Source organism: Microdochium trichocladiopsis, assembly GCF_020744255.1.
Source record: "Microdochium trichocladiopsis strain MPI-CAGE-CH-0230 chromosome Unknown B0I36scaffold_12, whole genome shotgun sequence".
Lineage (NCBI taxonomy): Eukaryota > Fungi > Ascomycota > Sordariomycetes > Xylariales > Microdochiaceae > Microdochium > Microdochium trichocladiopsis.
In genome coordinates, this window is record NW_025763555.1 from 284,887 (window position 1) to 311,042 (window position 26,156).

A 26,156-nucleotide genomic window follows, 5' to 3' on the forward strand; every position below is an offset into this window, starting at 1 on the left:
ATACGACTTTGCCCTCATATTCTCTCCAGTGCCGGCTTTGAATAATTGACAGTGCAAAGTGCTGCAAGTAACGATTTGGGATAATTAGTTAAATCAGTCGTGGGGGCTTTCTGTCAATGTTAGGTTCAGTGCAACCAATGGAGTTGCATAGTGCTAAGAAGTCTACGCACAGTCTGAAGCCATATGGGTCAAAGGAGTCCGTGCGGAGTCGACGACTTTTCTGCATTTCACGGACACTGATCGTGGTCGCCACTGTAGTAGGTATGGCAGTCGAGGATATTCTCAACCCGCACACTCGCCGTACGACTTACGCCACGTCCCGTCCCATTACTGCGATCAGTGTCATTGCCCCTGCCAAGTGTGCTGTAAGGAGACAGGCGTTTGTGACGCAGATCTTTCCAACCTCAGATCTGCATAATATCCTGAGGCGCTCGCAGAGCATTCCTCACCTACTTGACTCATGCGAGCTCCCACGAGACGCCTTGATGCCCATGTAGATGTGTTAACTGCCTGACTTCTCCCTGTGCAGCAGCATGAAAGGAAGCTTAGTTGAGCAGTTCGGCAGCCGTCTTTGATCCGAGGAAAGGCAGAGCTACCATGACGCGGTGACGCGAATCAGACACGGCCCGTGCAGTGATCGCGTCTTCAGAAAGCGTATCAGTGGATACGAGCCGCATGTTGTAGCTGTCAACTTCCTCGTGGGGGCCTTCTCTCATAGGAATAAGCGCTGCAGCTTCCGCCCAGGCACCATATGGAATCTGAAGGTGGCACTCGAGGCGCCAAGGCGCTAATCACCAGGGTGACAGGGGTCTCAAACCCCAACACCTGAAATCGACGATGGCACTCTCGACGACGTCACCGTCGCCAATGTTGTTCTGATTACTTGGTTTTTGGCCTGTGCATAGAGTCAATCATTCTGAACGCGCCGAACGTCTCCTTTTATCATTATCGTCACTCTGGGCCGAGCAATCGCCATGCCCGGTAAAGAGCATATTACACCACGGCGGGCACGGCCCCTGGGCACCATATGGTGGCTACAGCAGCGCGGCCTTCTTATGACTGACGGCCACCGCACTCACAATGACGACGGTCAGAGGCTGTTTACGAAGGCCGAAGTATTTGCGGATTTCAACGTTCCAAAGAGAACTGGCTATAGGTGGCTTCGCGCTATCCCTGAACCTCTTCGAGAAACAGCCGAGCCCGAGGAACCTTCGCAAACAGAGTCACCGTCACCGTCGCCAAAGAGGCAGTGTCCCGACCTTAGCCACTACATGCGCCGGACGGCGCATAACCCTCTCGTCGATTCCCGACGCGGCAGGCGCGTCGAATTCAGCATCGAGGACGGTAATCACATCCATCATTGGCTTCTGGACCTACCTGAAGCTGATAAATGGCAGGGCTACCGCCTACCATGGCCAGTCGCGGCAGCAGAGTCGGGCCTCGAGGTCACCTGTTGCGAGAGGGTGATCAGGAACCAGATGCGGAGGAGCTTCAGGTACCATACATGCGTCTCAACGAAGAAGGAAGGGCTCCCCAACTACGCCAAGAAAGCACGAATTCGATGGGTTCGACGGCGCCTTCGCGAGGGCAGGTACAACGACAGAGAGTGGCTCAAAACAGCGTTCTCAATGGATGAAGTTCACTTCGGATTTCAGCCGGCACTTACTACTAAGGTCCACCGCCGTCCGGAGGACCGCAATGAACATTGGGTTGTACAGCCAGAGGACCCTCGCGAGAAGTCAAAGAAGCTCAGAAACGCCAGAAACGCCATAAAAAACAAAGAGTACGATATCCAGGGTGCCGAGGAGCTCGAGGACGAGAACGAACAGACCCTTATGCATGCAGTCTGCGCAGTCGGCTGGAACTTCAGGTCGAAGCTATACTGGTACACGATCCCTTCAAACAAAAATGGGAAAATGACGGCGGACATTCTGATTCCAATTTTACGCCAGTTATACAGCGAAATAGAGAACCACGTTGGACATAAAGATTTCCGCCTTCAAGTCGACAGCGATTCCTCACACCACTCGAAGAAGGTCATGAAATGGGTCACGGACAATAACCGTCAACTCATTATTGGTCCCGGGCTATCTCGTGATCTCAATTGGATCGAGACGAACGTCAGGAGAGTCAAATACCATATCAAAAACACTGCACATTTAACTACAGGAGATCTAGAGAAGATCATCCACGAGGGGTGGCGCAAGGTGGCCCAGAAGAAGCTAAACGACGATGTTCTGAGTCAAAAAAAGAGGCTGGAACAGGTCCTCCTTGCAGGTGGAGAACGCATTCATTATTGACGTGATTGGACAAGACAAAAAATATTTCCACTTTTATATGCAATTTGTATGGCTGGCTGAAATAAATGTTAGTCCAAGCTCATCTCAGGGGGGTCTCGAGTGCCACGTTCAGATTCCATATGGTGCCAGGTGGGTGAGCGGTTGGAGCCCCTCCGTTGGAGGCGATGCAGCGCCAAGGGTCAAACTAGATAGGTCGTGCCTCCACTGGTTGATTTGGCGTCATTGTTTGTGTTATGGGGGCCCCACTTGAAGCACTGATGAACACTACATTACAGGCGAGACGGCAGACATAGGCCAGGAGTTATCTGGAAGGGTGAGGACGATCTCCAGGCCGCATCTGCTTACCGCGGCCGACCTTGGTGATGGTCTTGCTGAGCTATTACTATGATAGTGTTGCACCACGATCCTAGTTCGCGCCAGATGGCAGCACCAGGGACCCTTCCCGCATAATCCTGTCAAGCCCCACCTGTAAGCAAGCAGCTCTCACTCTGGCAGCTCTTGACTGACACTTCAATCATTCAGTGGCTCGCAGTGCTGCGGGGTAACGAGATCTACGGTCGCAGTTGGGGCTACTACTGCCTCCTCGATGTATTCAGGATATCTTTGAGCGCGGCCAATCGCATACCACATAAAACGTGGGTTGCTGAAAATAGTGCGTGATGTCTGCCACATGGTATTCTTGGTTAAGACTTGGATTTGGTCTGCCGCAGGCAGTTAGGCCGACGTGAAAACCTACAGAAAAGTGGCTCGATCACGGTTTTCGGCATATCATGACTGTTTGCTTGAAGTCGCAGTCATGTTTGTGACGACATCCCCGAGTTTATTTGTTTCCATATAGCACTTTGTTTGTTGATGGTGACGCCAGCCACAAACTCATCGCTCGGGAAGATCTTTTGTGTGGAGCACGAAGCAGCTGTTCCGATGTATAGCCTGTATGCCGTCCGAGGAAATGCTGAAAGCCTTGAGGTCATAAGAGTGCCCTAAGCCATTCTGCTACTAATATAGACAGGCACTATTTCTTCTTTTATCAAAATCGTCTATCCAAGTCCAGTCAACCAGAGTGACCGCCTTCTCCATTGCGGACCACCAGCATACAAACTCCACACGAGAAACTTCGACGAATTTGCCAGAGAACATGGCCACACCTCCTGCTTTGTCCATTTTAGCCAGCCTCTCAGGCGCAGGCGATGCCTATGCGAAGAACCAGCCAGGCTCGCGTGAGTCGCTAATAGAGCTCTCGCGCCAGCTCATCGCCAAGTTGGAGCTGCCGAGCGAGTTCCTGCAACGAAGCTTTTGAGCAGAGGTATGTACACTGTGCTATCAGCAAACTGACCGAAATCCGGATCACGACAGCTTATCTTCACCTCGAGACCCTTTTCTGCCATATTGACCTGGCTAACGCTGTGAGTGTTGTGTTACATAGCCCGCAATGTGCGCGAACATTAGATTGGCTGTCGATCGAAATATTTTTGGACTCCTTCGAGAAGCCGGCGCCGATGGCGTATTTCCCGACGTGCTCGCTGAGAAGGTCGGCATGCAAGCGAGCCTGTTGAAGCGACTGATGCGGCATCTCGTCGCAATGCACGTCTTGGACCTTGCCAACGGCAAGTTACGCGTAAATCCTTTGAGCAATGGCCTCGCGATGCAAGATTACCAGCGCAGCATCATGTTCTGTTACGACGTGTCCCGGCCCTCCTTGAACAGCTTTCCAAGCTTTTTCAAGGAGACGAAATACCACGAGCCAGCGTTGTCGAAGATCGATGGACCTTTCAACAAGGCCTTCAGCTCATCCCTGCCGTTCTTCGATTGGCTTAACGCGAATCCTCCCAACATGCAGCACTTCGCTTCCTTCATGGCTTGTTATCGCGATGGAAAGCCGAATTGGTTCGATAGCGGGTTTTATCCCGTGCAAGAGAGGTTGATAGCGGGCTTCGACCCGAGCATTGGGGAGGCGCTCGTTGTGGACGTTGGCGGCGGAAGAGGCCATGACATGGTCATGTTTGCTGCTCGATATCAAGATCATCCTGGAGATATCATTCTGCAAGATCAGGACGTGGTTATCGGGGAGATTGAGAACAAAGACGCACAGCCATTCACCGCTATCGCACACGACTTCTACAAGCCACAGCCTCTCATGGGTGCCCGGGCATACTCGCTGCACTCGATTCTACACGACTGGGACGACGACCACGCGGCAAGAATTTTGGAGAACCTCAAGCCGGCGTTGAAGTCAGGGTATTCGAGGGTGCTGCTGAACGAGATAGTCGTGTCGGAGGAGGAGCCAGCACTTGCGGCTACCGCGATGGACATGATGATACTGGGACACTTGAATGTCTGCGAGCGCACAGAAGCCCACTGGAGAACGATCATTGAAGGAGTGGGCTTGCGAGTAATCAACATTTACCGCTATCCGGGCAGCGCAGAGAGCCTAATTGAAGCAGAGCTTGCTTTGTAAATGCCATTAGCTGTTTCGAAGATGTGGCTACAAAAAGTTGGGACTGCTCAGACCAATCAATTTCAGCTACTGTCTATGATAACTTGCATTCTTCCAAGAATAGAGTACTGATGGAGGCAAAGTTGGCTGTGCTAATACTTAGCATAGAAGTTTTTAGTGAACACACGAACCCATATCTCGGCGCCGCGGTCTGGTTTCGCACTACGCTAGTACACGACCTCGCACCGGAGTATGCAGAAATGCGATCTGCTGTGGAACAATGATTGCCCTCATCCAGCCACCGCCACCACTACCGTTGCCGAAGTTAATCCACCATGCTTGTCGTCGCTACTTCTGTTACGAGCGTTAGAGCCGCCACTCGGAATGATACACCTCTGGCTCTCGTTGTCGGCCAGATCGTCGCTGCTATCACCCGCCATGTCCCCATTGTACCCTCTGGTCTCAACACCGAACTGCCCTCCTCCTCCCGCGATGTGCCTCTCTCCCTGAGACGGTTCGCGTCCATTACAACTCATCGCCGTCTTAGGGGTGGTGGCGCCTTGCTTGTCAAGCTCCCGGTAGCCACTATTCATGGCGTCCATGCCGATACCCTCTTCGACATGTTCGAGACCGCTACCACCTCCGCGAATCCAACCGTCGGCTCGAGAGGCGCCATACTTGCCGCCCACGCCGCTGCCAGTCTTTCCGCCCCAACTGCGGGACCCAGCAGTGCGGGAGAATGTGCGCTCGAGTAAGGGCTTGCAGGCTGGTAGGTTGGCGACGAGCATACCGATGCCGACTTCAGCCTGGGACCAAGCGAGGATGATGCCCAGGGCCTTGAAGAAGCGGGACGGGTCGTTCATCAGAAGGAGGTAATTGAGGCGGACAATTGGCGCTATCGACGCGCTGTCGGTCTCTTCAACGATGGATGGCTGGTCAGAAAAGAAGTGAACACCGAAGATACGGCGCGCAGCGAGGTGTCCACATCCTCGCTTGCGACGGTCAAGGATCGGAGCAAGAGTAGTGATGGTGAGAACTCAAGATAGACTTACCCCAGGCCGAGGAGCCCGATCAGAGAGAATTTGGTGCGGCGCGGCATCCGCAGGTTGCACAGCAGGGCCGTCGGTTGAAACTGCGGCGTTACGGAACTGCGAAGAGCACCGCTTCAAGGCCGTTGCGAGAGCTCCATACCGAAGCAACGTTGGCCAACTAACCAGCAGCACGGACGCCATGGAAAGTAGATTGGTCATAGCCCTCGCCAGCCCACGATGGCACGCATAGTAAAAGTAAGAAAACGATACTTCCTGCAGCATCTGATCCCAGTCGGTGCCTGCGATCTCCATGAGGGGAGGGAAGAAGCTGCGCTCGAAGATCATGAGGTGAGGCAGCAGATCGTCTTCTGGTACGGCCGTCAGGACGAATTCCAACAGGTTCTTGTTCTCGAGGTACTCTACCATGGCTGGAACAACGTTTGGGGCGCCGAACATGTCGTGGTCCTCGCTCGCGGGGACTGGACAGTATCCCACCGCATCTTTCGGGAGCGCGAGGTCTAGATATGTGTGCATTGTCTGCCACACAAGATTGTCCGCATCGTTTTGAGTGAAAGCCAGGCTCCCGGATTCGTCCGCGGACATGAGGAAGTCCTTCACAGTGCGGTGCAGCAATTGGATCGTGAAGTGGGGGTTGATCTCCGTGTCTTTGCGGAAGCTCGAGCCCGTCTCGCGGCTCGGCGGGATGATGACCTCCAACAGCGGACCACAGCGGACGCGGAGTTGCCGGTAGAAAGCCAACCACGATTTCGCGTGGATACGAGTTGGGCTGTTGGCAATTGGGTCGAGATTACAACGTGTCTGGTTCGACTCTGCGGTTGCCGTAGGCACACAGAGAGCCTCGTATAGCTCACCGAGTGCTAGCGATCTGATGGCGCTGGCACCAACCACCCACATGAGTGCCGTGCGTGTCCTCTGCAGCTCCTCCGGGGGATATCGTGCTTCCAAGTCTGCAATTGTAAGTTTGTAGAAATCGATGATCTCCTTGGGGAGCGACTTCATGTCTGCCTCTAGATCCTCGAGTTTGTAAAACCCGCGTCTCACTCGGGCCATGAACGTCTGTATGGCGAGCTTGACCCAAAGAATGACTCCGTCTGAATTGGCTATCAGATAATTTCGGATCCGAGAGAATACCAGGGACTCTTGCAAGGAATGCCCAGTGTCGGTACGGCTTATCGGAAAGTTAAAGGTATTGCTTGTACCTGCGTCGAACATGATGCCGTCTCCATCTTCGTCGTCATTTTCAGTATCGGACTCGTACATACTTATTGCGTGCCTTAACCCGCTAAGTCCGTTCTCAACGAGAGTCTCAATGTCTCCCGAGTTCTCTCTCTCTAGCACAAGATGGTTGAGCTGACGGCTAGTCTTCCAATACTTGTGGAGGGCTTTGTTGATGTCCGCCGTGTAGCGACTGAGTACCAAAAACTTGAGCCTGGACGACGGCCCCTTGCAGAGGTCGGCCATGAGGACTATGATGCGAGAGCGTAGCTCAAAACTGCCACCATCATCCTCGGACTCATCCATGGCGTCGACGATGCAGATAGCGGCCAGGCCATACTTCGATAGTTCCCTGAGGATGGCCACATAATCATCAATGGTCCAGGCCTCGTGCTCTTCCTTCTTACGCCTGTATATTGCTGCGTAGTGGTGGAAAGAAGCCCGGGTTTGTTCGAGGATCTGACCCAGAATAGAGCGCAGGAAGGATGTGTGTGACCTCGTTACATCTCCGTGGCGTGTACTATAGAACCAATCACTAACTGGAGGAAGTGGAATTCCTTGTGCCCCAAAAGTGTTGAGCATGCCGATTCGCGAGCGAATCGTCTTGGCTAGGACTGATTTACCGCTGCCGGCTTTGCCTTCGATCCACAGGACGCCAGCTGGCATGGATGACCACGACGCGAAAGACGGGTGTCTCCAGATCCAATCATTCGTCCCATGATCGGCAGCGCCGACTTCGTCACGGCGAAGGTACTGGCCCTCGAACTGAAAGTCGCCGAGACATTCTGTGCTGTGTGTCAATATTTGCCAGACCTCTCCCACATGATCGCAACCCACGAAAGGTGTTGCATAGACTCACCATTCCGCTCAGTCTCCTTGCTGATAATCTGCCCATTACTGACGAAAGGAGGCGGCGCGACTTGTGCTCCAACGCTGGCGACAAAATGGACAGAGACTTTGACCCTGCCGGTTTGCCCAAAGAGGTTGCCGAGCAGGTATAGTGACTGATGGTCAATATCTTCGAGCAGCCAATCGGCATGACAGGCTGCTAGGACTATGGAGGCACCATTCATCTCGATGAGAGACACCAAGAAAGGCTCTAGCTGCTCGGGTCCAGGTAATCCGCCGAGTGATACCGCATCTATTGAAAGTCCCAGCCAACCAAGAAACACGCTGAGGAATTTGGGTCTCCAGAGGAGAATCTGTGCGATCAGAGACCAAAGGACTTCTTGATATGGCGAAAGCTCCCGTTCAATGTTTGGTGTGACGTCTGGCTGTGGGATGAAGAGATACAACCGGCCAGAGGAATGGACTTCGCTCTGGCTCTGTAACTCGTCGTGCTGGTCCGGAAATATGCCCACTTCTGGCGGTTTGATGATTTTACCCAGATCAAGCTCGCTGATCAAGGACTGCTTTTCTTTGATGGGGAACTTGGCCTTCGTGATGGCTTTGCGTCTCACATCGTCATTCTCGAGAGCGCTGAGGAATGAGAGTGGGATATTGGTAAGCTCCTCGTCTGTTGTGTTTTCGGTGGCCTGAAACCATAGACACTTCTCTAAGCCGGTGATGAACTGTTGAAATGGCCTGGTGTTCGATAGTCCCGGCGCTACGCCGTCCAACTGCTTGAGGACCTTGGTTAGAGACAATGCCCATGTCCCGTCGAGCTGGGATATCTCATTGTCCCAGAGGATTGCTGTGCGAAGTCTGTCCGGCAGACTTGCCAGTGCAGATTGTATCGCAATGTTTGCCCCTTGGTAAACACTCGACGTCAGTCTTCCATTGGCCTTGCCAATACTGTAGAGAAGGCGCCTTAGGACTTACAAGGCTTGCCATGCAAAACACGGCTCGGCTGTGGCGAGGATCGCACGTCCCACTTCTCCACGCTAGACTCGTACGAGACCGAGTCAGTCGGAAGAAATAGCTCTAGGATCGCCTTGGTCGTTGCCGCTGCTGTTGCCGCAGCGAAGTCTTGCCACCCCTTCGACTTGTGGCTGTCGGCGTAGTCGCAGACCCCCTTGAGAACAATACAATGCAACTCGTCCCAGAGACCAGCAGCCTCCATCTCGAATGCGATGACTTGCTCAGCGGCCGCGATCCGGTCGCGGTCCTCTGCGGACTTCATCACTGTGTCTCCCGACGCGAAGCGACCCATGAAAACGGCAAACCCCTGAGTGTCCGCGCATACGTCTTTACTTTCGAGGAGTTTCCTCAACTCGAGCCGGTGCCGCTGAACGAGGGCTTCGTCGCCGCAATTCGTCAGGGTGCAGGGCGAGACAAAGGCCTCCTCGCAGACAGGATCCGAAGACTGTCGCCAGCCATGGCATATACAATTCGGATCTCCACGGTGGTGCCGATGTCGATAGTCAGACCTGTACAGCTTATCGTGTGCTGCTCCGGGATACACACACGGCCGCCGACCACGGGCTTTTGCTGCGCTCTGCACATCGCGAAGAAAATTGCAGGAAGTCTCCTGCAGCCTCTCCATCCCCAGCTGTGAACCCAGTGTGCTCAAAAAGGTTCTGATCTCGCGATTTGGTCGCGCCAGGCGGTCTCTGTGGGTAGCGCGCGCGACAAAACCATCGGGATACTGCCTGCCAAGATCATACTGAAGGACGCCGTCGGAGATGAGGACATCCCCAAGCAAAATCTCATGCTTGCTGTCGCGGACGCGCGGGACCCCTCCGCATACCCCCGGGAGCAGGACCAGTTGGAGATGTGGGAAACTAGCCTTGATGCCCATGGCAGCGCCGGCAGCATTCACCTTGCCCATCCCGGGCAGCAAGGTGAGAGCGACATTGTGGTGACCGATGCGACCGAAGGCATAGGTGTTTGTGTCAGCGGCAGCCTTCCCGTACGAAGACGACGATGAGGACGTGGAAGAAGAGACAGAGGCACGATCTGAAGGTCCCCGCCACCAGAGGTCAAAAAGTAGCGACACGGCGTCGTACTCGAGCGGCACCGCGCAGACAATGACGACAGCGAAATCATGGCGAGACCGCGGGGGTTGCGGGGATGCCGCTGGCAACGCCCGAGATCTGCCGTCCTCCCCAGCGGGTACCGGGCTCTGGCTGAGACGGGGACCCCAGCTACTGGTAGCCATAGGGGCCCGGATGCTCAACGAGTAGCTGCGATTAGGTTGTTCTCTACACACGGGGAGGTGTCGGCAGGCATCAGAGCGCGAATGGGACCAAAAGCCCCGCACAAGCACGACAGGAAGCTTCAGGGGATTTGCGGCTGACGGCCGGGTACGGCTTCCGCTACTGCAGTGCGTCAGGTGCATCATCGTGGTGCAGCACACTAATGTAGCCTATCGGCAATCAGCTTTGCGACCTGAGGACCTGGGCTGTCGTGATCTTGCGGGCTGGCACAGAGTTCAGGGGGCAACGAATGCTATACGACAGGGGTTCCGTTCAGCAGGCCAGCCATCATGTTGCTATATGAGACACGGGTTTTGATAGGTGTACTCACAGGCCCAAGCGACTCAATAGGACAAGTACCTTCACCTCGCCTCCGACACTACACATCAGTGGCATCATCATGATCCTCAGGCACAGCCATCGTAAAAGATCAATCATAATACTAAGGAATAGAGAAGGCTTCCGAAGCCTGGCCGGCCTCTTCCAAACATGACCTGTATAACTATCCAACGTGTCATGCTTCTGAATCTGCACATAGTACCCAAAACTGCCACAACGTCTCATCATCAGTCTCCACTCCTGTGTTTTCTTGGACACGAAGACCTCATGTAACCCGCATGCTACAACGGACGGACTGCACCTCATGCCTCGACGAGACACCGCTTGCCTTTCGGAGACAACGGGAAAAACACCACTTCCTTCATGTCGTCGTCCGACATGCCCTCGCGCGTCGAGATTTTGGCGTGGGGAAACTCGCGGAAGAACCTGGCTACACCGAGCCGGATCTCGATGTAAGCCAGATGGATTCCAACGCATGCTATGTGACGAGCCGCTTGTCAGCACATTCTTTCAGACTGCGCATGATCACATGCCTATGATGGCCATGCCAGGGCGCGCGCCACAAACTTACTCCGTGTGCCACCTCCAAACGGCATCCATGCATTCTTCATCTCCCTGGTCGGGTTCTCCCACCGCCAAGGATTAAACTTGTCCGGGTCTGGGAACACCTTTTCATCCCGATGAAGCGCATACGTAGTCGTGTTGACCACGCTGCCACCGGGGAGCCAGTACCCGTCAATCTCCGCGCCGGACGGCGGAACAACCCTGGGAAGCGCACTTGGCGCAGCCGCATAGAGCCGCAACGTCTCCTGGATCACCAGGTTCAAGAACTTCAAGTCTTTGAGGTCCTGCTGCGTGTAGCCTTCCGGCAGGGCGGCCACTTCCTCGGCCAGCGCCTTCTGGATCTCCGGGTGTCGACACACTGCCCAAACCAAGAAGGTCAGCGTGGTGGACGGCGTGTCGCTGCCCGCGATGATGAATATGCCCGCGTCGTCCACGAGCTCCTTGGCCGTCAGCGTCTCTCCGTCCTCGTCGTTGGCCTTGTACATCTTCTGGAACAGCGTCGGGTAGAACCCCGTTGCCTTGGCTCCCGCATCACTGCTGGCCTTCTCTGGATCCAGCTGCTGCTTCTCGACGAGCGCCTTCTGCCGCTCAATCGACTGCGTGGCATACATGCGGTTGCGCTCATTGAGTTTACGCAGCGCTCTGAAGCCGGGGAGGAACCCCGACAGCGACGACGATGCTATCGATCCAAACGCGAGGCGCAGGCCCCTGACGACCTTGTGTCCTTGCAGGTCGCGGATATACTGGTTCAACTCGTTGCGCTCGAGCATGTGGAACGAGTCGCCAAAGGACAACTCGCCGATGACATCGGTGGTCAGGAACAGGAACCACTTGGCGACGTCCGTGTATCCCTGGGTGTTGATGTCGTGCCGCATCTTGGAGATGGCAAGGTCAAAGTGTGCCTCGATGCGCGGGAGGAACACGGTCTGCAGGGAGCTTTCTGACAGCGGAGAGGCTAGGAGGCGACGGTGGCGACGGTGAAACTCTGGATTTATGGTGTTGAAGATGTTCTCGACGCCTGGGAGGAACTTCCTATACCATGAGCTCTTGGGGAAAGGGCGCTTGACTTGGTGGATGGTCGCGGCGCTTGCGGCACTATTGACGAGGAGCTCGTTGGGGCCGATGCGGACGACGGGACCTGTAGGGAGTCACGTCAGCAGCTTGCACCTGTGGATAACGGAGCTGAAGGGTAGATGAACCATATTTTCCGTGCAGTCGGAGTGCGTAAAGGTGCTTCTGTGCAGTCAGAGCGACGTAGGTGTTCACAAGATCCGTCCATGGCGCGTACCACGGCCCTGGGATCTTTGACAGCGGCCCGACGTATGCCTTGTACAACTTCTGATGAAAGCAATCGTGTCAGCCATAAGGTTGGTGATGAATCCCGGTAAGCTTCTTGTCTTTTGCATTTCCGAGCTGCTACTAACCTGCCCGAGCAGGAGGACCACTCCTCCGGTGGCAACCAGAGCGACTATGCCGCTGCTTGTCAGCGTGAGGCTCTCCATCGCGGATTGCGAAGTCCAATAGCTCCAGCAGTCTTGGACGGAAAAGAGATGCAGAGAGGAAAAGTCCAAACGGAAGGAGCTCCAAGAACTTAAGTAATTATCGACGACCATCTCTGCGAGGAGCGGGGTTAGGCTGTCATTGCATTGACCCCGCAAGCACGTCGCCAGCAGTGTCTCATGCCAATCCACCGCCACGCCGAGGTTGTCATGGTCGCGCTCATATGGCGATGGGGTCAAGCGGCTGACGCCAGACCCAAACCCCGAAGACACGAGCAGATTTAGGGCTGATGGCAATGACGCGGCTAGCGGGCGGGGTCTCCATAGCGGTCAGCATTGCTGCTGATAGTCTTCGTCACGGGCTATTCTCCGTGAAAATTCCCATGTGAAGCAAGATAGGCTACTGCCAAGAGCGAGCCCAGCAATAGGTTGGTGGTGCTCCTACATGATAGGACGAGAGTTCGGGGGCAACACCGACAGCCTCAACGTCAATTTTTTGGGCTCAGCTACCGTGCTTTGGGATGCTTTCACAGGGTGCACTCGCGCCTTGCAGCCACGGGTCGCAAGCCGACAACTCTAAAATTGTACCGGTAGGGCGTCTCTGAGCTCTGTCATCCGTCGGCTGTCGGGCCAGTGCACTGCTTGGTGAGTTTTCGGAAGATCGGCGGAGCGTGGCGACGGGGGGGCTGACAAGGCCCCCTGAAGTCTTGCCTTGCCGCGGCGACTGATTAGCTCAAACTGCCCGGAACCAGGATACCCCAGACCAGGGCTGACGACACTACTAACACGAACGGGTTCCATTCGTACGTAAGCCCACCAATCCCCGCACGAGACATCCGCCGGGGTTACCATTGCAGGCAAGGCAGGCAGGGTGGCTTCCTTGGACAGCGAATTCTTTGGCCAGCAGCTTCACGAGCAATAGTTCCATGACCATGGTAAGCTCCCACAATGTCAGCCTTCCCAAACCCCGAACTCTTATCTACTCGGCGTCACTGCCTGTCTTGACCAAGCCTGTGCTTGCCTGTCGTCTGGCTGCCAGGAAATTTCAGACACGGGCAATCGGCCAGGGCTGGTGAGCGTGACCTGAGTCTCCTTGTGGACGAAGGCTGGGACGAGGAGGCACCGGACAGGTATGAAGAACCCGATAAAAACCACAGCATGTCTCGGGAAGCTTGCTTGGCAACGAAGGGACACTGACAAGCTTGGGAAAAGCTCTGGGACGCCCATGGAAAATGCCGTTCAGATGACGTACCGATGATCTGAATGACAACACACGATGCACGGCATTCAATAGACGGAATGACCCCTGGAGCTGTGGTGTGCTGGGAGTCTCGGCTTGAGGCTCCACTAGCCGTGACCAGATTGCAACACGCTCGATGGTGTAACCGGACGAAGTGGCCCGATGCCTGTCCCCCCTGCGCCTGGCGGGCCCTTGGCAGCCAGACTACACACACTAACCAGCTCCTCAGGCCTCGACCGAATCTCCCTGCCACACGTGCACCACAAACTCGTCATGCCCCCGCACCACATCAATCACAAGCTACCTGATGATGCTCGACGCCATTGATGCGCAGACACCGGGTTTCCCCCAATCCGAGCCCAGCACTTCACGCATCGAGATCGATCCCAATGGTGATGTCGACTTTGTTCTAAAGACCGCAAACAGGCAGCAATACACCTGGCCCGCAGAGCCGATTACAGGGGCACCCCCGGCAGGGCGAAGACCAGGTCAGGGACGTCCAAGTAATAGATCAAGGTGCAACGGGCAGACTAACCTCCGCCAAAAGGTAGATCCTGCAAATGACAGAGAGGAGGCCAAGGACGAGTACCGCTTCCGAGTCTCGTCGCGATGTCTCAGCGCCGCGTCGCCAATCTGGAGCCGGACCTTCAACGGGCCACGAAGGCAGCTACCACGTAATGAAGGGGCAAGGCTCGAGGTCGAGCAGCACAAATGGGATGCCACGGCGGTCCTCATCCTGCTCAGCATACTGCACGCGCGCAGTGAGAACATACCACAGCAGGTCACACTCGATATGCTGACCCAGATTGCGGTCCTGGTCGACTACTACAAGTGCCACGAGGCCACGAACAGTGTCGCGTCCGCCTGGATCAACGCCCTGGAGCAGGACCCGGCCACTAGACCACCCGTCTATCACGGAAGAGAGAGCGTCATGTGGCTCTTTGTCGCATGGGTCTTCGCCAGGCCCGAGACATTCACCGACCTGGCAGCCCTTGCGATATACATGTCTGAAGGCCCGATGGAGAGGATGTCGCTGCCCTTCCCCGGTGCTTTTGTCTGTAAGTCTGATTGACCACCACCGGTCTATGTTTGATACCGTGTGAATGCTAATGACTCCGGCCGCTGTGTCCGGCTCAGATGCCATCGACAACGCCAGGCACAAGGCGATTGAGGATTTCCTGGACAACACCCTCTTGCTGCGCGACTCCCTGATCGACCCGGCCTGGCAGTGTCAAGCCCAGCCAGACCTCAGCGCTCAGTGTTCCTCGATGCTGCTCGGCCAGCTCGTGCGTTTCCTGGTGAATCATCTCGGCATGGATGTCTTCAGCAGCAATGGCCAGCCGAACCGCCCGTTCTACGGCATCAGTGCGAAGAAGCTCGACGCCGCCGTCAGGGAAGGCCTGCCGCACTTGTTATGGCGCGGGCCACGCGAAATCATGACAGCGGAAGAGACGGCGGATGAGCACTGTTTGGTGCACCGTTGTAGTCTCAGAGACATGATGCGACCCTTCGTGGAGAGGATGAAAAAGGAAATCCCAGCCTTGTCGTTGGAGAACTTTCCTCGGCACCAGCTTGCTTCCTAGCGTCCATGGCATGCTTGTCATCTGTTAAACAAATAGACCGGTCTGCATATATGAGCTCGGCTTTGGGTAGCGGGAGATTGCTTTTTGATGGGAGGTTCACCATATTCAGAGACGAATGCGAGATTCTTGGGCAACATCATGGGTTCTCTTAAACGGAAAGCTGTTTCGACAAGTATCTACAAGAAGATGCTCTTCTGAGGATGAGCACCCGTGGCGAAAAAATGGCCCTCTCGACAACGAGGTCTCCACCTCAAATGGTCGGCCAGTCCGCGCTCCAGTTGATAACGTTCCAGCCAAACTTGGCGCTGTTGTAGTCCACCGCATCTGGGTCCACTGGGGAGCAAAATGACTCTGTTAGTTCCCATGGCTGTCCATGCGAAGAGAGGTGAAGAACGCTTACGGTAATGATAGTAGAACACGTCTCCGAGCGTCGGGTCAGTGAACACTGCCTGCCCACCAGCAGCATACACGCGATCATGCGTGTGGATGAAGTTGGTGCCGCCGCCATCCTGGCAAGACTTGCCCGCCTTGTCCACGAATGGGCCTGAGGGACTCGTGCTGCTGCACAGGTTGACGTGGTACTCGTCCGCCGGCTTGGGGGTGTACGTGCAGCACGCGCCTACGCTGAGGAACAGCCAGTAGTACCCCTTCTTGTAGAAGATTGTGGGGCCCTCCATGGAGGACCGGCGCGGGTCGTGCGCGATGCGCTTGTGGTTGCCCGAGGCGAACACGTACGTGCCGTTGATGGACAGCTGGGCCTGGTAGATCTGGTCCCAGTACGAGCCCCACTGGAGGTAGAAGTCGCGGCCGTTGGCGTGGGGGACGAGGTTGGCGTCGATGGCGTTGTATGGGGTCTGGCCCGGCGCGGAGGTCAGAATCGAACCTTGGTCAGTCCAGCTGCCTGGCTCCATGTTGGGAGAGGTAGCGTAGCCGATTGCAGAAGTCTGCGAGCCGGAGGTCGAGACGGAGTACAAGAGGTAGTATTGGCCTTGGATGTAGGCCACATCAGGAGCCTTTGCATGAATTATGAGTTAGCGGTGGCGCGTTTGGTGCAAAGGTGATTGGATCGATGTCTCTCACCCAGAGCTCCTTGTTCCCAGGCATGTTGATGATGCTCCCATTGGGAAGGACGCTGCCGACCTTGGTCCATGGACCGGCAATGTTGTTGGCTGTGACAATCTCAATACCACGCAACGTCGAGAAGCGGAAGTACTTGCCGTCGGGACGGCGGTAGAGAGCTGGGTCGTGCGTGAAGCAGTATCCAGTGCAAGTGCCCGGCTGGGGGTAGGCTTGCAGAAGAGCTGGCACAGAGGCCAAGAAGGTGGCTAGGACTGTGGAGAGGAGCATGGTGGGCGGTGATTGCAGGAGATGCTTGTACACCACCTGGAGCTACTCCTCGCCGAGTGATGGGCAGATCCGTACTCAGATTAGAGGGTAAGTGTTGGAGTGGTGGAATAAAACTTAGACCATGAAGCAATCTGCATCAAAGCACACACTTATACCTATGATCAATGTATGCTTCTCGAGATTGGCATTCACTGCAACAAGCACTTGCCAATGGAGCCTTGCTGGATGAGTAACAATTGAATCCTAGCACTCTGCGCCATTATACCTAGATCTACCCATCTAGCGGAGGACTCAACGTCACCTGCAGCAGTATAAACCAATTCTTGATAGTTGAGTAATCCTCCGGAAGGTGGACATGTAAGCCCCGTCGTGGCACGTATTGTGAGATTCTGACTGCATACATCCCTGTCAAGCATCCGGGGCCGAGTCAACGGTAAGTATGACGTTGCTTCAGGTCCTGCAGGCCGTCCACGCAGCTACAGGGGATCAACGCAGGCCGTCGAACGTCCATGATCAATCCGGCTGTATTCGGCTGATACTTTTATGCCTCAAATGGACTGAGTCCATCAATGCGGCACGCTGTTGTTGGCAGAGTTCGTGTGGAAGCGCCGAGCCGAGGCCCGATTGGTGCGCCCAGGCCTGGTACGGATGAGTACCATGGCCTTGGCTCGGCCCCCAGGGCACATGCAGGGTTCATGCATGGGTCTGAATGCAGCAACCTTACCTTACAAGTCACATCTACCGACAGTTGTAGAACACCTACGAGTACGGTCACCAGCTGGTGGCATCACGGGCTCATATGGCATGGACACATGGGACGACACAAGACAGGCGGCTAGCAGGCACCATGATGGTTCCATTCTTGAGCTATCGTCACCAAGTCAGACGGGTAGGACGGTACAGCGAACAGAGTACAGTGTCAGATTGTCTCTATTAAATGGAGGGCTACGGTAAGCTCTGCAAGTCTGTGCTGCCGAAAATCTCAAATCACTACTCTATCACGCACCTCGAGTTCAGAAATGAAGAGCATCTCATCGTTGAGTTTGGTGGCGGGGCTGACTGTCGTCTCGGTAAGTGCTCTACGCGTTGGAGCATTGGCGAAATCGAGGCAACACTAACTGATTGATGCCCGCTAGGCGCTGCCGACCAATGAGGGAGTCCCAGGCAGCATCACCGATGCTCTCACATGGACAGGCCAAGTGCAGTTAGGCCAGCTGCCCATAGTCTTGACCGGGACTGCCGAGGTTTGTGGGCCTAGTCCAAGGCCCTTGCGAAGGAAGCTCACAGTTGCTTGCAGGAGATCTACCACAACATCACAGCGCTTAACCCCAACTACGACAGCGAGCTTGGCATCAATAGTCAGAACTCTTTGACCACGGAGCAGAACTTGGAGAACTTGGCCCTTCTCAACGCACGTGCACCAACTTCAAGCGTAAGTCACCTGCAAGTGAAAGCAGCGGACTCGTGGAGTGACAAGTGCTTACGACTTTGCAAATTCACCAGGATTACACGTGCAACTATGGCACCTGGGTCAGCGCTCTCAACACCGCCGCTGTCATCAGATATCTCTACAATATTGGCAATGGCGACTGTGCGGCCCCTCCAGGAAGGCCAGGCGCAGGTGGGTGCAGTAACACTGGCTGCGCGGGGGAGTCGTCCGTCTGGCTCTGCAACGACTACAACTTCCAGCTCCACGTGCCGTGGCGACTCGTGGCAGAGTGAGTGCAATAAGAGCCCAAGTCCGCAGCGGGCAATATGTACTTCTCTTGCTAACACTGCCCTGGCCAACAGCAACGCTGTCGAGGTGATGATCAAGTGCCAGAACAACGACGTGGTGCGGGGACAGGTAAGGATTTGTTTGCCGTCTGTATGCTCCCTGGGGAAAGTGGCTCACAATTTGAATTGCAGATCTTTTCCACTGACCGAGGCTGGAACACAATCATCAACCGCTGCTAGGTAGGCTTTGTTAGGTGCGGCTCAGATTTTGTCTCCCTCTTGCATTCACCGGCCCCAGGTATTTAGCGATGCAAAATGGCAGGGATACTGCTGCAACCAGAGCAGAGAAGGGATGATCTCTGTGACGTCCCGTCCCACATAGGTAGCATTTGCCTCAAACTCAACAATTTTATGTCTGTGATCAGCGGTCTTTCTCCAATGTCTCACATTCCCCTGGCAGTGTCAATGGCGTGACATGTGCATTAGGAAGCGGCTGGATGAAGCTTCTGCGAGCTACAGTGTGCGGGGTATCGCTTCTTCTGGCACGGGACGCAAGAAAGGTGGTGTGTCTGTGATGCGTTTGCATTAGCGCCGTGACGGGATGCCCCGTCCACCCGCTGAGGCATCCAATGCTATGGCACGACCATATGCAGATGCACGGGTCGGCGCGTTGTATGTCTCACCGGCCCACAAGACTGCAGATATTGCCTCTGACTGGTCTCAGTGTCGGGAACTATCGACTCGTTTCTGCACATCACATAATTCACGCACCATGGAGCTATACCTTGTTTGCCCAAAGCGGAGAGTACTAGCCGTTATGGTCCAGCAGTATATCTCCCAGCACCCAGTCTCACCTTCTTCACCTTGGCGTTTTCCCCATGAGAAGGGAGTGGTTTCACTGCCCCGAGGACCTGTCTCAGGGCGCCCACCGTGCTGGGACGTTGATCCTGTCATGCCTGCGTATGCGTGGGGCACCAGCTGACATCATGTCTGCGAACACTTGGGGTTTTCGCGAAACTGCGAGACATGCGTCCCCATTGTCCTCCAGCTCCGTGCCCTTGTTGGGGGCCTCTCCGTTTTGCTCTGCATCTTGGCGTTTACAAAGGATCGGAGATGATTTTCAGAGTCCGGGATAGCTCATCTGCGGCAAATTGCTGTCATTCGATGCTGCATCGGCATTGCCGCACGATCAACACCTAAGAGCTCCAATGGCGGCATGCATCAGCCAGCCTCGTTTGCACGAGCTGATGGCTAGGATGGGGCGCCAAGAACAACCACAGCCACCTCGTCACAGGTTCTTGTACAGCTTGCAGCGAACAGGATGTAGCGATGTTGATCAGAAGCATTATTGCCAACGTCATTGGCTCAAGATGGAGCTTCGATAGTTTGCTAGCTGGTCTGGTCGCATACTTGATAGGTATCTTGGTGTGGGGCTGCTAGGCACGAGCCGCTGATCGTCAACAAGCTTTACAGCCCTTCCGCAATGATTATCGCTCCATCTGCCGGGACTCGGTGGAGGCTAAGTTGCGCTTAGCACCGGCAGTCGATATGCCCCTGCCTCTAAGAATCTAGCATGTCGCTAGTTCTTTTCGACACCTGTGCATGCTTTCTGGCCTCTGGTAGTGTCAAGCTAGCGGGCTCCTGATGCTTCCCGATGATAAGGGCTGTGGAGGACATTTGTCGCTAAAGAGGACTAAGACGTCACGTGCCGAAAAGAGAGTGGTGGAATCGCACGGCGTGCACCGGAAGATTTATAATTGTATAAGCCAGAAGTGCGGACGCATGAGACGAGCTTGCAATGGTGCCTTGCTTAAAGTAGCAAATGCAGCTTTCAGCTGCCCAAGCCCCAGCATGACACGAGAGACATGACCGACCAGCCGTCCGCGGCCACAAGCATGTCAATGGTTTCGTTGACCTATCATCTCTTACATACGGTGCGCGCAAGCGTCCTCCACAATGCAGAAACCCCTCCTTGTGCCCGAAGCAGGCTCAATAGATCTCCATCGCAGAAATGCCTGGGCCATGCAGAATTGAAGCTTCACGGTGGCACTGTATGCGTAAGCGCGGAAGTCTCTGCCGCGAACAGCACTAGCGTGCCGCGACATTTCTTGGCTATCATTGAGTCGAGAGTGCACCTGTCCATTGCGGAATGTTATTGTCCCCTCTTGTCTCATAATAGAGCTGTCGGGTCGTCCGATTGGTGCTGGTTAGCTTGAGCTTCACAAGAGAATGCATACAGTTTCTACCGTCCCAACTTCACAGAGCACGGCAAGAAAATAAACGCCACAGAACTTGTCTTCCTCATCGTGCTTCCGTTCCAGGTCGCCAACAAGTGGCCAATCTCGATGACCAGAGTCCTACTCATTCATTCCCACTGTCCAAAGTTAAATCTTTGGGAATGGTGCCACATTGCCCGAGTAATCTCTCACTCAACGTCCTGGGCGTTCACTGCTGTCCTACGCTCTTTTCGTGCCTAAATTTCCGTTTCTTCCATGGTGGCGATTTAGAGCTTGCTGACGTTGCACAACGCCGGAAGTAGTTGTAAAGCCAGAGCAACTCGCAAGCAGTTTCGACTCGGGCACGGTTGGGCTTCGCAAGACTGCGTTGCGGAACGCTTGTCATCCGTGCAGATCACTCCATCGAGGGAGTGATTGGGTAAGACATGCTCGGCATACGCATGAGGCCCGGGAGACCTCCCGGGGGCGCCGAAGTGATCCATTCGCTAAGGTCTCCTGGTAGCAGCGAGCACTCAGCTCGTATGTGTGAGGGAATATCTGCACTGCAATGGAAAACATCATAGCGCTAGCACGCTACTTTGATCCGAATAAGGCACTGCATATGTACCTAGTTAGGGCATTCTCCGCCATCAACGTCACAGACCTCCGATCGCCAACCACCCATGCCGGTTTTGGGCATGTCACCGAAAGGTAAGGACGTTTGTAGGCCTCCCATCCCGTGTTGGTACATGGTGACGCGAAGCAGGCGAGAGCAGAAGCATATAAATCTATGTACCCAGCTTTGAGTGTCCCGTCCATGCAGGCTCATCCATTTCGGATGAAAACGTGTATACCGAGGTCTTGATCCCTTCGGCACCCAGAATACCCGCACGACCACTTCATGACCGTGGCTCGCCATTTTCTCTACTTTTCATCCAATACCCTGTGGTCTCAAACTCTCCAATATACTGCCTAAGTACGCCCTTACTGCTCCATGACGCAGAAATCATTGAGGCTAGCAAATACTAACTGATCTTCTAAATAGGCAGCCCGAGTTTTCACGAAGACTGATATCGCCAGTTGTGATCAAACAGTGAGCACATATCGAAGACAGCCAGCTGCAATACGTCAACATCCACCCAAATATCCTCGCCACGATAATCAATCCCATTAGCCAGCACAGCGACCTCCACTTGTAGTCGGTGTTGAGCTCACCAGAGAAGATGGCCCCCGGAACGCTTTCTCCCCAGCTGCCTTCCGCGCCCTACGGACTCGCCACTGGCTCCGCTTCCTCCAAGACCAGCCGCAATGCCAGCGCTGTCTACGGCCAGCATCATGATGAAGAGTACTCATCCGAGACGGTCGAGAGCCGCCAGCGGGCTATGAGCCAGCGGTTGTTCTCTCGCAAGAGCTCAATGCTCAACGTCTCCAACATTTCCAATGTCGTGTATTCGATCAAAAGACGCAGCTCTGGGGAGTTGGGGTCCAATATCTCGGCTCGACTCTTTAGCGCCACGCACGAGTCTCTACTCGAGTGGATCAGCGCCCAGCGCATGAGTGATCTGCCTCCAGAAGGCAGCAGCTATGACAAGGTCCTCGCATGGGCTCAGCTTTTCGCCAACCGCCTTCACTCCTTTGAGTATGCCATTCAGGAGTTTGCCGGAGACAGCTACCTAGCTGCCCAGCTTGCTTATGGATACTGTTCACTCCTTCTCGAGGTAAGTGTCTACGAATGCCCGAGTTGAATTCTCACGGTGTGACTAACAGAGGTCGGTTCATAGCTCGGAAAGGAGAATGCCCGTGCTCTGATGATCTCTTTTGGATTCTTCTACAGCACGTCCGTTCCGCTTCTAAACCTGCTCGAACGCATCGAACTTTTCAGTGTCTCCCAAGAGATTCGCGAGCAGCTCGTGCTCGCGTTGTCCGATCTGGTGTCCCTGGTCGCAAGCGTGGCTACGTATTTCCACAAAGCCATTGGCGAGACCACCACTTCAGTCTCGGTCAATATCTACTCCACCTTTCCGACCCAGATTAGGACTTTCCTGGAACGATGCGACAAGACGGCCGAGCTGATGTGGCAGCACCGGCTTCTGAAGGAGGGAGTCACAGAGAGCAGAGGTAAGTTCAAGCCCACGCACAAAACGCCAGCAGAACGTTACCTGACCTTATCCTTTGCCAGTCTCTCAGATCCGGGCGATCAAGGCGTGGATCGCGCCGGAGGACCAAGTGCTGTCACGCGTTGTCAATTCGACTTCGCAGTCGGCCCATGACCGTGAAGAACTGACTTGTCTTTACATCGGGGCCTACCTGACCCGATTTCTGAAGGGTTCGCAGAAGACTATGGCCTTGAGTGGTCCCCCCGGGTCGGGAAAGACGGTACTGGCTTCTGTCATTTTCGACTATCTGCAGCATCCCATTGCTGGTGTGAATTATAGCGCCCTGTTTGTACCAATTAGTAAGCATCATCCTGCCCAGTCCTCTTTGTCTAAATACGAAATACTGACAGGTATCATAGATGGTCACGTTCCTGGCGAGACGACTCCCCGCGCGGTCGCCAAGTCGTTGTTGTACCAGCTGTTCCAGAAACGCACGGGCAACGTGCAGCTGCTCAACATCTTGACTGAAGCCTTTGAGCGCACCGTCCGGATGACGACCGAGGACGAGTACGATAATATCCTGTGGCAGACCGTTGAGCGTGCCGTGACGGCCAACCTCCCAGGCGCCAAAGACCTTGTCTTCGTCTTAGACGGTCTAGATGAGTGCTCGGCCGGGGAAGAAGCCCTCTTCAAACGTCTTCAGAGTGTCGCGAACACCAAAGGCGCAAGCACTTTGAAGCTCATCACACTGGGTACCAAGCCTCAACAAGGTGTCCAAAACTTGCAGATCAACGAGGACCTCATCTTCGATGACATTATGGCTGTTGTACGCAACTACTTTGAGGCATCGAAGCTGTACATCTCGATGAGCGAGATGGAGCGCGAGGCGCTTGTGGCAGGGATTGCCACGGCCTCCAAGGGTTCTTTCGTCTGGGCGAAGCAGGCCTGCAAGCAGCTCCGTCGCGTGACCACGGTCAAGGAGCTCTTTTCCAGCCTGGAGAAGATTGGTAACTGCAGCATCGCCGAGTTCGTGCACCGGACTCTTACCGCGCCAGAGGTCACTTACCAGACTCGTCTGCTGCTGACCTGGCTTGTCACTGCAGAACGGCCCCTGAGCACCAACGAGTTGGCCACTCTAGCATCCATCAACGTGGATAAGCAGACCATTGACCATGACCACAAGATCGACGTCATGAGCACCCTGAGGCCTGTGAACTCGCTCGTGTTCATGCAAGATGGGCTGACTTACCTGCGTCACGATGTCGTTCGCAAGGCCGCTACACAGTGTCTCAACGAGACGAAGGGGTCCATCAAGGACCGCCACGGCGACTTGGCCACACGTCTGCTCATCTACATCAACTCGACTGTCATTGATCCGCGCGAGCCCACATTGACAGTTCTGGACAGCTACTCAGTGCAGCAGCTCACGAGCAGACACACTCTGCTCGAGTTTGCCATCAGTTACTGGCCGCTGCACCTTCGCAAGAGCTTTGCCTTCTTGAAGCCGGACACCAGCAAGTCCGAGGCTGCCAAGCTCGTGCCCAAGGTCGTTCCCAAGAACCTCACTGTCTACCTGTTGCAGGCGGCGCTCTGGCAGCACCAGCCTCTCCCGAATCAGCTCAAGTACCACACGATGATGACCAACATCACCCGCCAACTGCTCACAACGAAGAGCACCATCACGCTACAGTCCATCATTTTCTTGGCACAGATCTATCGCCGGATCGAATTTACTCCAGATGCCACCACCCTTTTCTATGAGGCGACAACAGTGTCCAACTCCCTGCTCACAAGCAAGAGTCCCATCACGATGGAGCTCGCCAAGATCTTCACCGAGCTGACCAGCACGCGTGTGACTACGTCAAAGACGGACGTTATCATGACCCATCGCGAGCAGGTCCTTCTGATCTTGACCGAGTGCTACAAGATACAGTATGGTCAGAAGTCCGAGTATGTCCTGACGACGCTGACGCTGTTGGTCGAGCACTACCGCACAGTAAAGGACGAGACCAAGACTCAGCAGATGATCACCAAGATTCGGTCCATCAGCACCACTACCCGAGTTTGGTGGCGAGACCACGACCACAACCACGGCAAGCGGTGACAAGAATGATACCCTTGATGAAGATCTACATGTCCACCTCCACGGCCGTAAAGACACGCAGGGTGGTCACGCGGGTAGCGGTGTCGTCCTGACGCTCGACACTGAGGAGCAGGACGAGGTCATCGAGGGCCGTGGCGCGGGTGCCGCGTACGACTTTGAGTTCTTCCTCGTCAAGGCGGAGCGCTACCTCGCCGAGGGCCGCACCGAGCTCGCAGAGAAGACATACATCGAGATTTGGGAGCGCGTGACACGCGAGTACCGCGCCACGCACTCCGCGCTCTGGGAGGAGCGCAAGATGAAGAGTGTCGTCTGCTACTCGCGCTTTCTCATGCAGCACAAAAGGACTGAGCATGCGCGTAGCATCCTCTGCACTGCGTGGGAGGAGTACAGGTACTCGTCGTCACAGAGCGTGATGACTGAGAGCACTTCGGCAATGTAAGTTCACCCTCCGCCTCGCGACCAGACCCCCTCGCGACCACCCCCCACCTTCGCATGAAGGCATCGTCAACCTCGCCGTCACTCTGCAATAGCTCGTCAGCCACCCAATAAAAAGGCTTTAAATTAATTGACCTGCACCTCTATGCAACTCTCCTCATCACTATCACTTTCAATTAGCTCCACCTCGTCGTCGCTACTGTCGGTGTTGTTATCTGTGCTGATGTCCGACCCCATCTCCCGCCGCACCTGTCTCTTCGCGCGTTCGACGTTTATAACGGTAACGAAGTCTTTGTTGGGATCCGGGTCGACTTTGCGACGTTTGTTAGGCTTTGAAGCCTCCAATGCAGCTTGCAGGCGGTCTTTTTGGTGTTCTGCAGTGGTGTATCGGAGGTTCGAAGTCTCGATTGCCTTCGCCACCTTCTGGAACAGCTTCCTGCACGTCGCTGTCGCCAGCGCAGAATCGCATTTTATCAGTACCTGATGCAATGCATAGATATCGCGACCTGTTTTTGGCGTTTTGACGTCAATTGCGCATAAGGGCGTCAAAAAGTCCGGCTCTGTAGACGTCATTTGGGCCTGATTTGGGCCATCTTGAGATGTCGACTGGGACTCCTCAGGGGTCAACATCACGAACCGGGAGCTCAACGCTTTTGACCTATTGTGTGGCCACACCCCCGTGCCTCTGAAGCCGGCTATTATGTTCTCCTTGTTCAGCTTGCTTTTGCGCGCAGTTTCATATACCTCAAGAAACTCCCGCTTGCCTGGGGTCTCGTTTATGGTGTCGTAAGCAACCTCTGTAACCGCTGTACGGTAGGCCGACTTTACCGCCGAGAACACGCCTACGTTAAGTGGCTGAAGAACATGTGAGGTATGAGC

General features: G+C 54.9%; 9 protein-coding genes across 9 annotated transcripts; 4 read left to right on the forward strand and 5 right to left on the reverse strand.

The window, feature by feature from the left end:
* Window positions 1-3,435: 3,435 nt before the first annotated feature.
* B0I36DRAFT_377788 (putative O-methyltransferase) lies at window positions 3,436-4,755 on the forward strand (the record flags this gene model as incomplete). Its single annotated transcript, XM_046160595.1, has 2 exons — window positions 3,436-3,575; window positions 3,747-4,755. The coding sequence occupies 2 exons, from the start codon at window positions 3,436-3,438 to the stop codon at window positions 4,753-4,755; spliced, it is 1,149 nt and encodes a 382-aa protein (XP_046005710.1).
* Window positions 4,756-4,782: 27 nt separating this feature from the next.
* On the reverse strand, window positions 4,783-6,043 carry B0I36DRAFT_336644 (uncharacterized protein). The gene is made up of 2 exons (XM_046155604.1): window positions 5,787-6,043; window positions 4,783-5,650 (listed from the first exon to the last, which is right to left on the reverse strand). The coding sequence occupies exon 2, from the start codon at window positions 5,595-5,597 to the stop codon at window positions 5,025-5,027; it is 573 nt and encodes a 190-aa protein (XP_046005711.1). The 5' UTR covers window positions 5,598-5,650; window positions 5,787-6,043; the 3' UTR covers window positions 4,783-5,024.
* B0I36DRAFT_42423 (uncharacterized protein) lies at window positions 5,560-7,404 on the reverse strand. Its single transcript, XM_046162267.1, has 2 exons — window positions 5,787-7,404; window positions 5,560-5,650 (listed from the first exon to the last, which is right to left on the reverse strand). The coding sequence occupies exons 1-2, from the start codon at window positions 7,305-7,307 to the stop codon at window positions 5,630-5,632; spliced, it is 1,542 nt and encodes a 513-aa protein (XP_046005712.1). The 5' UTR covers window positions 7,308-7,404; the 3' UTR covers window positions 5,560-5,629.
* Window positions 7,405-8,811: 1,407 nt separating this feature from the next.
* Window positions 8,812-10,115, reverse strand: B0I36DRAFT_395920 (nucleoside phosphorylase domain-containing protein; the record flags this gene model as incomplete). Its single annotated transcript, XM_046161535.1, has 1 exon — window positions 8,812-10,115. The coding sequence occupies exon 1, from the start codon at window positions 10,099-10,101 to the stop codon at window positions 8,812-8,814; it is 1,290 nt and encodes a 429-aa protein (XP_046005713.1). The 5' UTR covers window positions 10,102-10,115.
* Window positions 10,116-10,779: 664 nt separating this feature from the next.
* B0I36DRAFT_377789 (cytochrome protein) lies at window positions 10,780-12,543 on the reverse strand (the record flags this gene model as incomplete). The annotated part of the gene is made up of 4 exons (XM_046160596.1): window positions 10,780-10,955; window positions 11,049-12,179; window positions 12,241-12,379; window positions 12,466-12,543. 4 exons carry the CDS (start codon window positions 12,541-12,543, stop codon window positions 10,780-10,782), a joined length of 1,524 nt encoding a protein of 507 aa, XP_046005714.1.
* Window positions 12,544-14,040: 1,497 nt separating this feature from the next.
* On the forward strand, window positions 14,041-15,539 carry B0I36DRAFT_42445 (uncharacterized protein). Its single transcript, XM_046162278.1, has 3 exons — window positions 14,041-14,268; window positions 14,332-14,838; window positions 14,918-15,539. The coding sequence occupies exons 1-3, from the start codon at window positions 14,088-14,090 to the stop codon at window positions 15,361-15,363; spliced, it is 1,134 nt and encodes a 377-aa protein (XP_046005715.1). The 5' UTR covers window positions 14,041-14,087; the 3' UTR covers window positions 15,364-15,539.
* Window positions 15,422-16,710, reverse strand: B0I36DRAFT_298407 (glycoside hydrolase family 43 protein; the record flags this gene model as incomplete). Its single annotated transcript, XM_046151950.1, has 3 exons — window positions 15,422-15,687; window positions 15,758-16,376; window positions 16,444-16,710. 3 exons carry the CDS (start codon window positions 16,708-16,710, stop codon window positions 15,614-15,616), a joined length of 960 nt encoding a protein of 319 aa, XP_046005716.1. The 3' UTR covers window positions 15,422-15,613.
* A 1,019-nt stretch (window positions 16,711-17,729) lies between these two features.
* On the forward strand, window positions 17,730-18,873 carry B0I36DRAFT_388840 (uncharacterized protein; the record flags this gene model as incomplete). Its single annotated transcript, XM_046161271.1, has 6 exons — window positions 17,730-17,780; window positions 17,847-17,954; window positions 18,008-18,142; window positions 18,214-18,428; window positions 18,502-18,556; window positions 18,619-18,873. 6 exons carry the CDS (start codon window positions 17,730-17,732, stop codon window positions 18,664-18,666), a joined length of 612 nt encoding a protein of 203 aa, XP_046005717.1. The 3' UTR covers window positions 18,667-18,873.
* Window positions 18,874-21,865: 2,992 nt separating this feature from the next.
* On the forward strand, window positions 21,866-25,281 carry B0I36DRAFT_368709 (uncharacterized protein; the record flags this gene model as incomplete). Its single annotated transcript, XM_046159656.1, has 5 exons — window positions 21,866-22,360; window positions 22,424-22,760; window positions 22,822-23,097; window positions 23,158-24,778; window positions 24,837-25,281. 5 exons carry the CDS (start codon window positions 21,866-21,868, stop codon window positions 25,279-25,281), a joined length of 3,174 nt encoding a protein of 1,057 aa, XP_046005718.1.
* Between the last annotated feature and the right edge of the window lie 875 nt (window positions 25,282-26,156).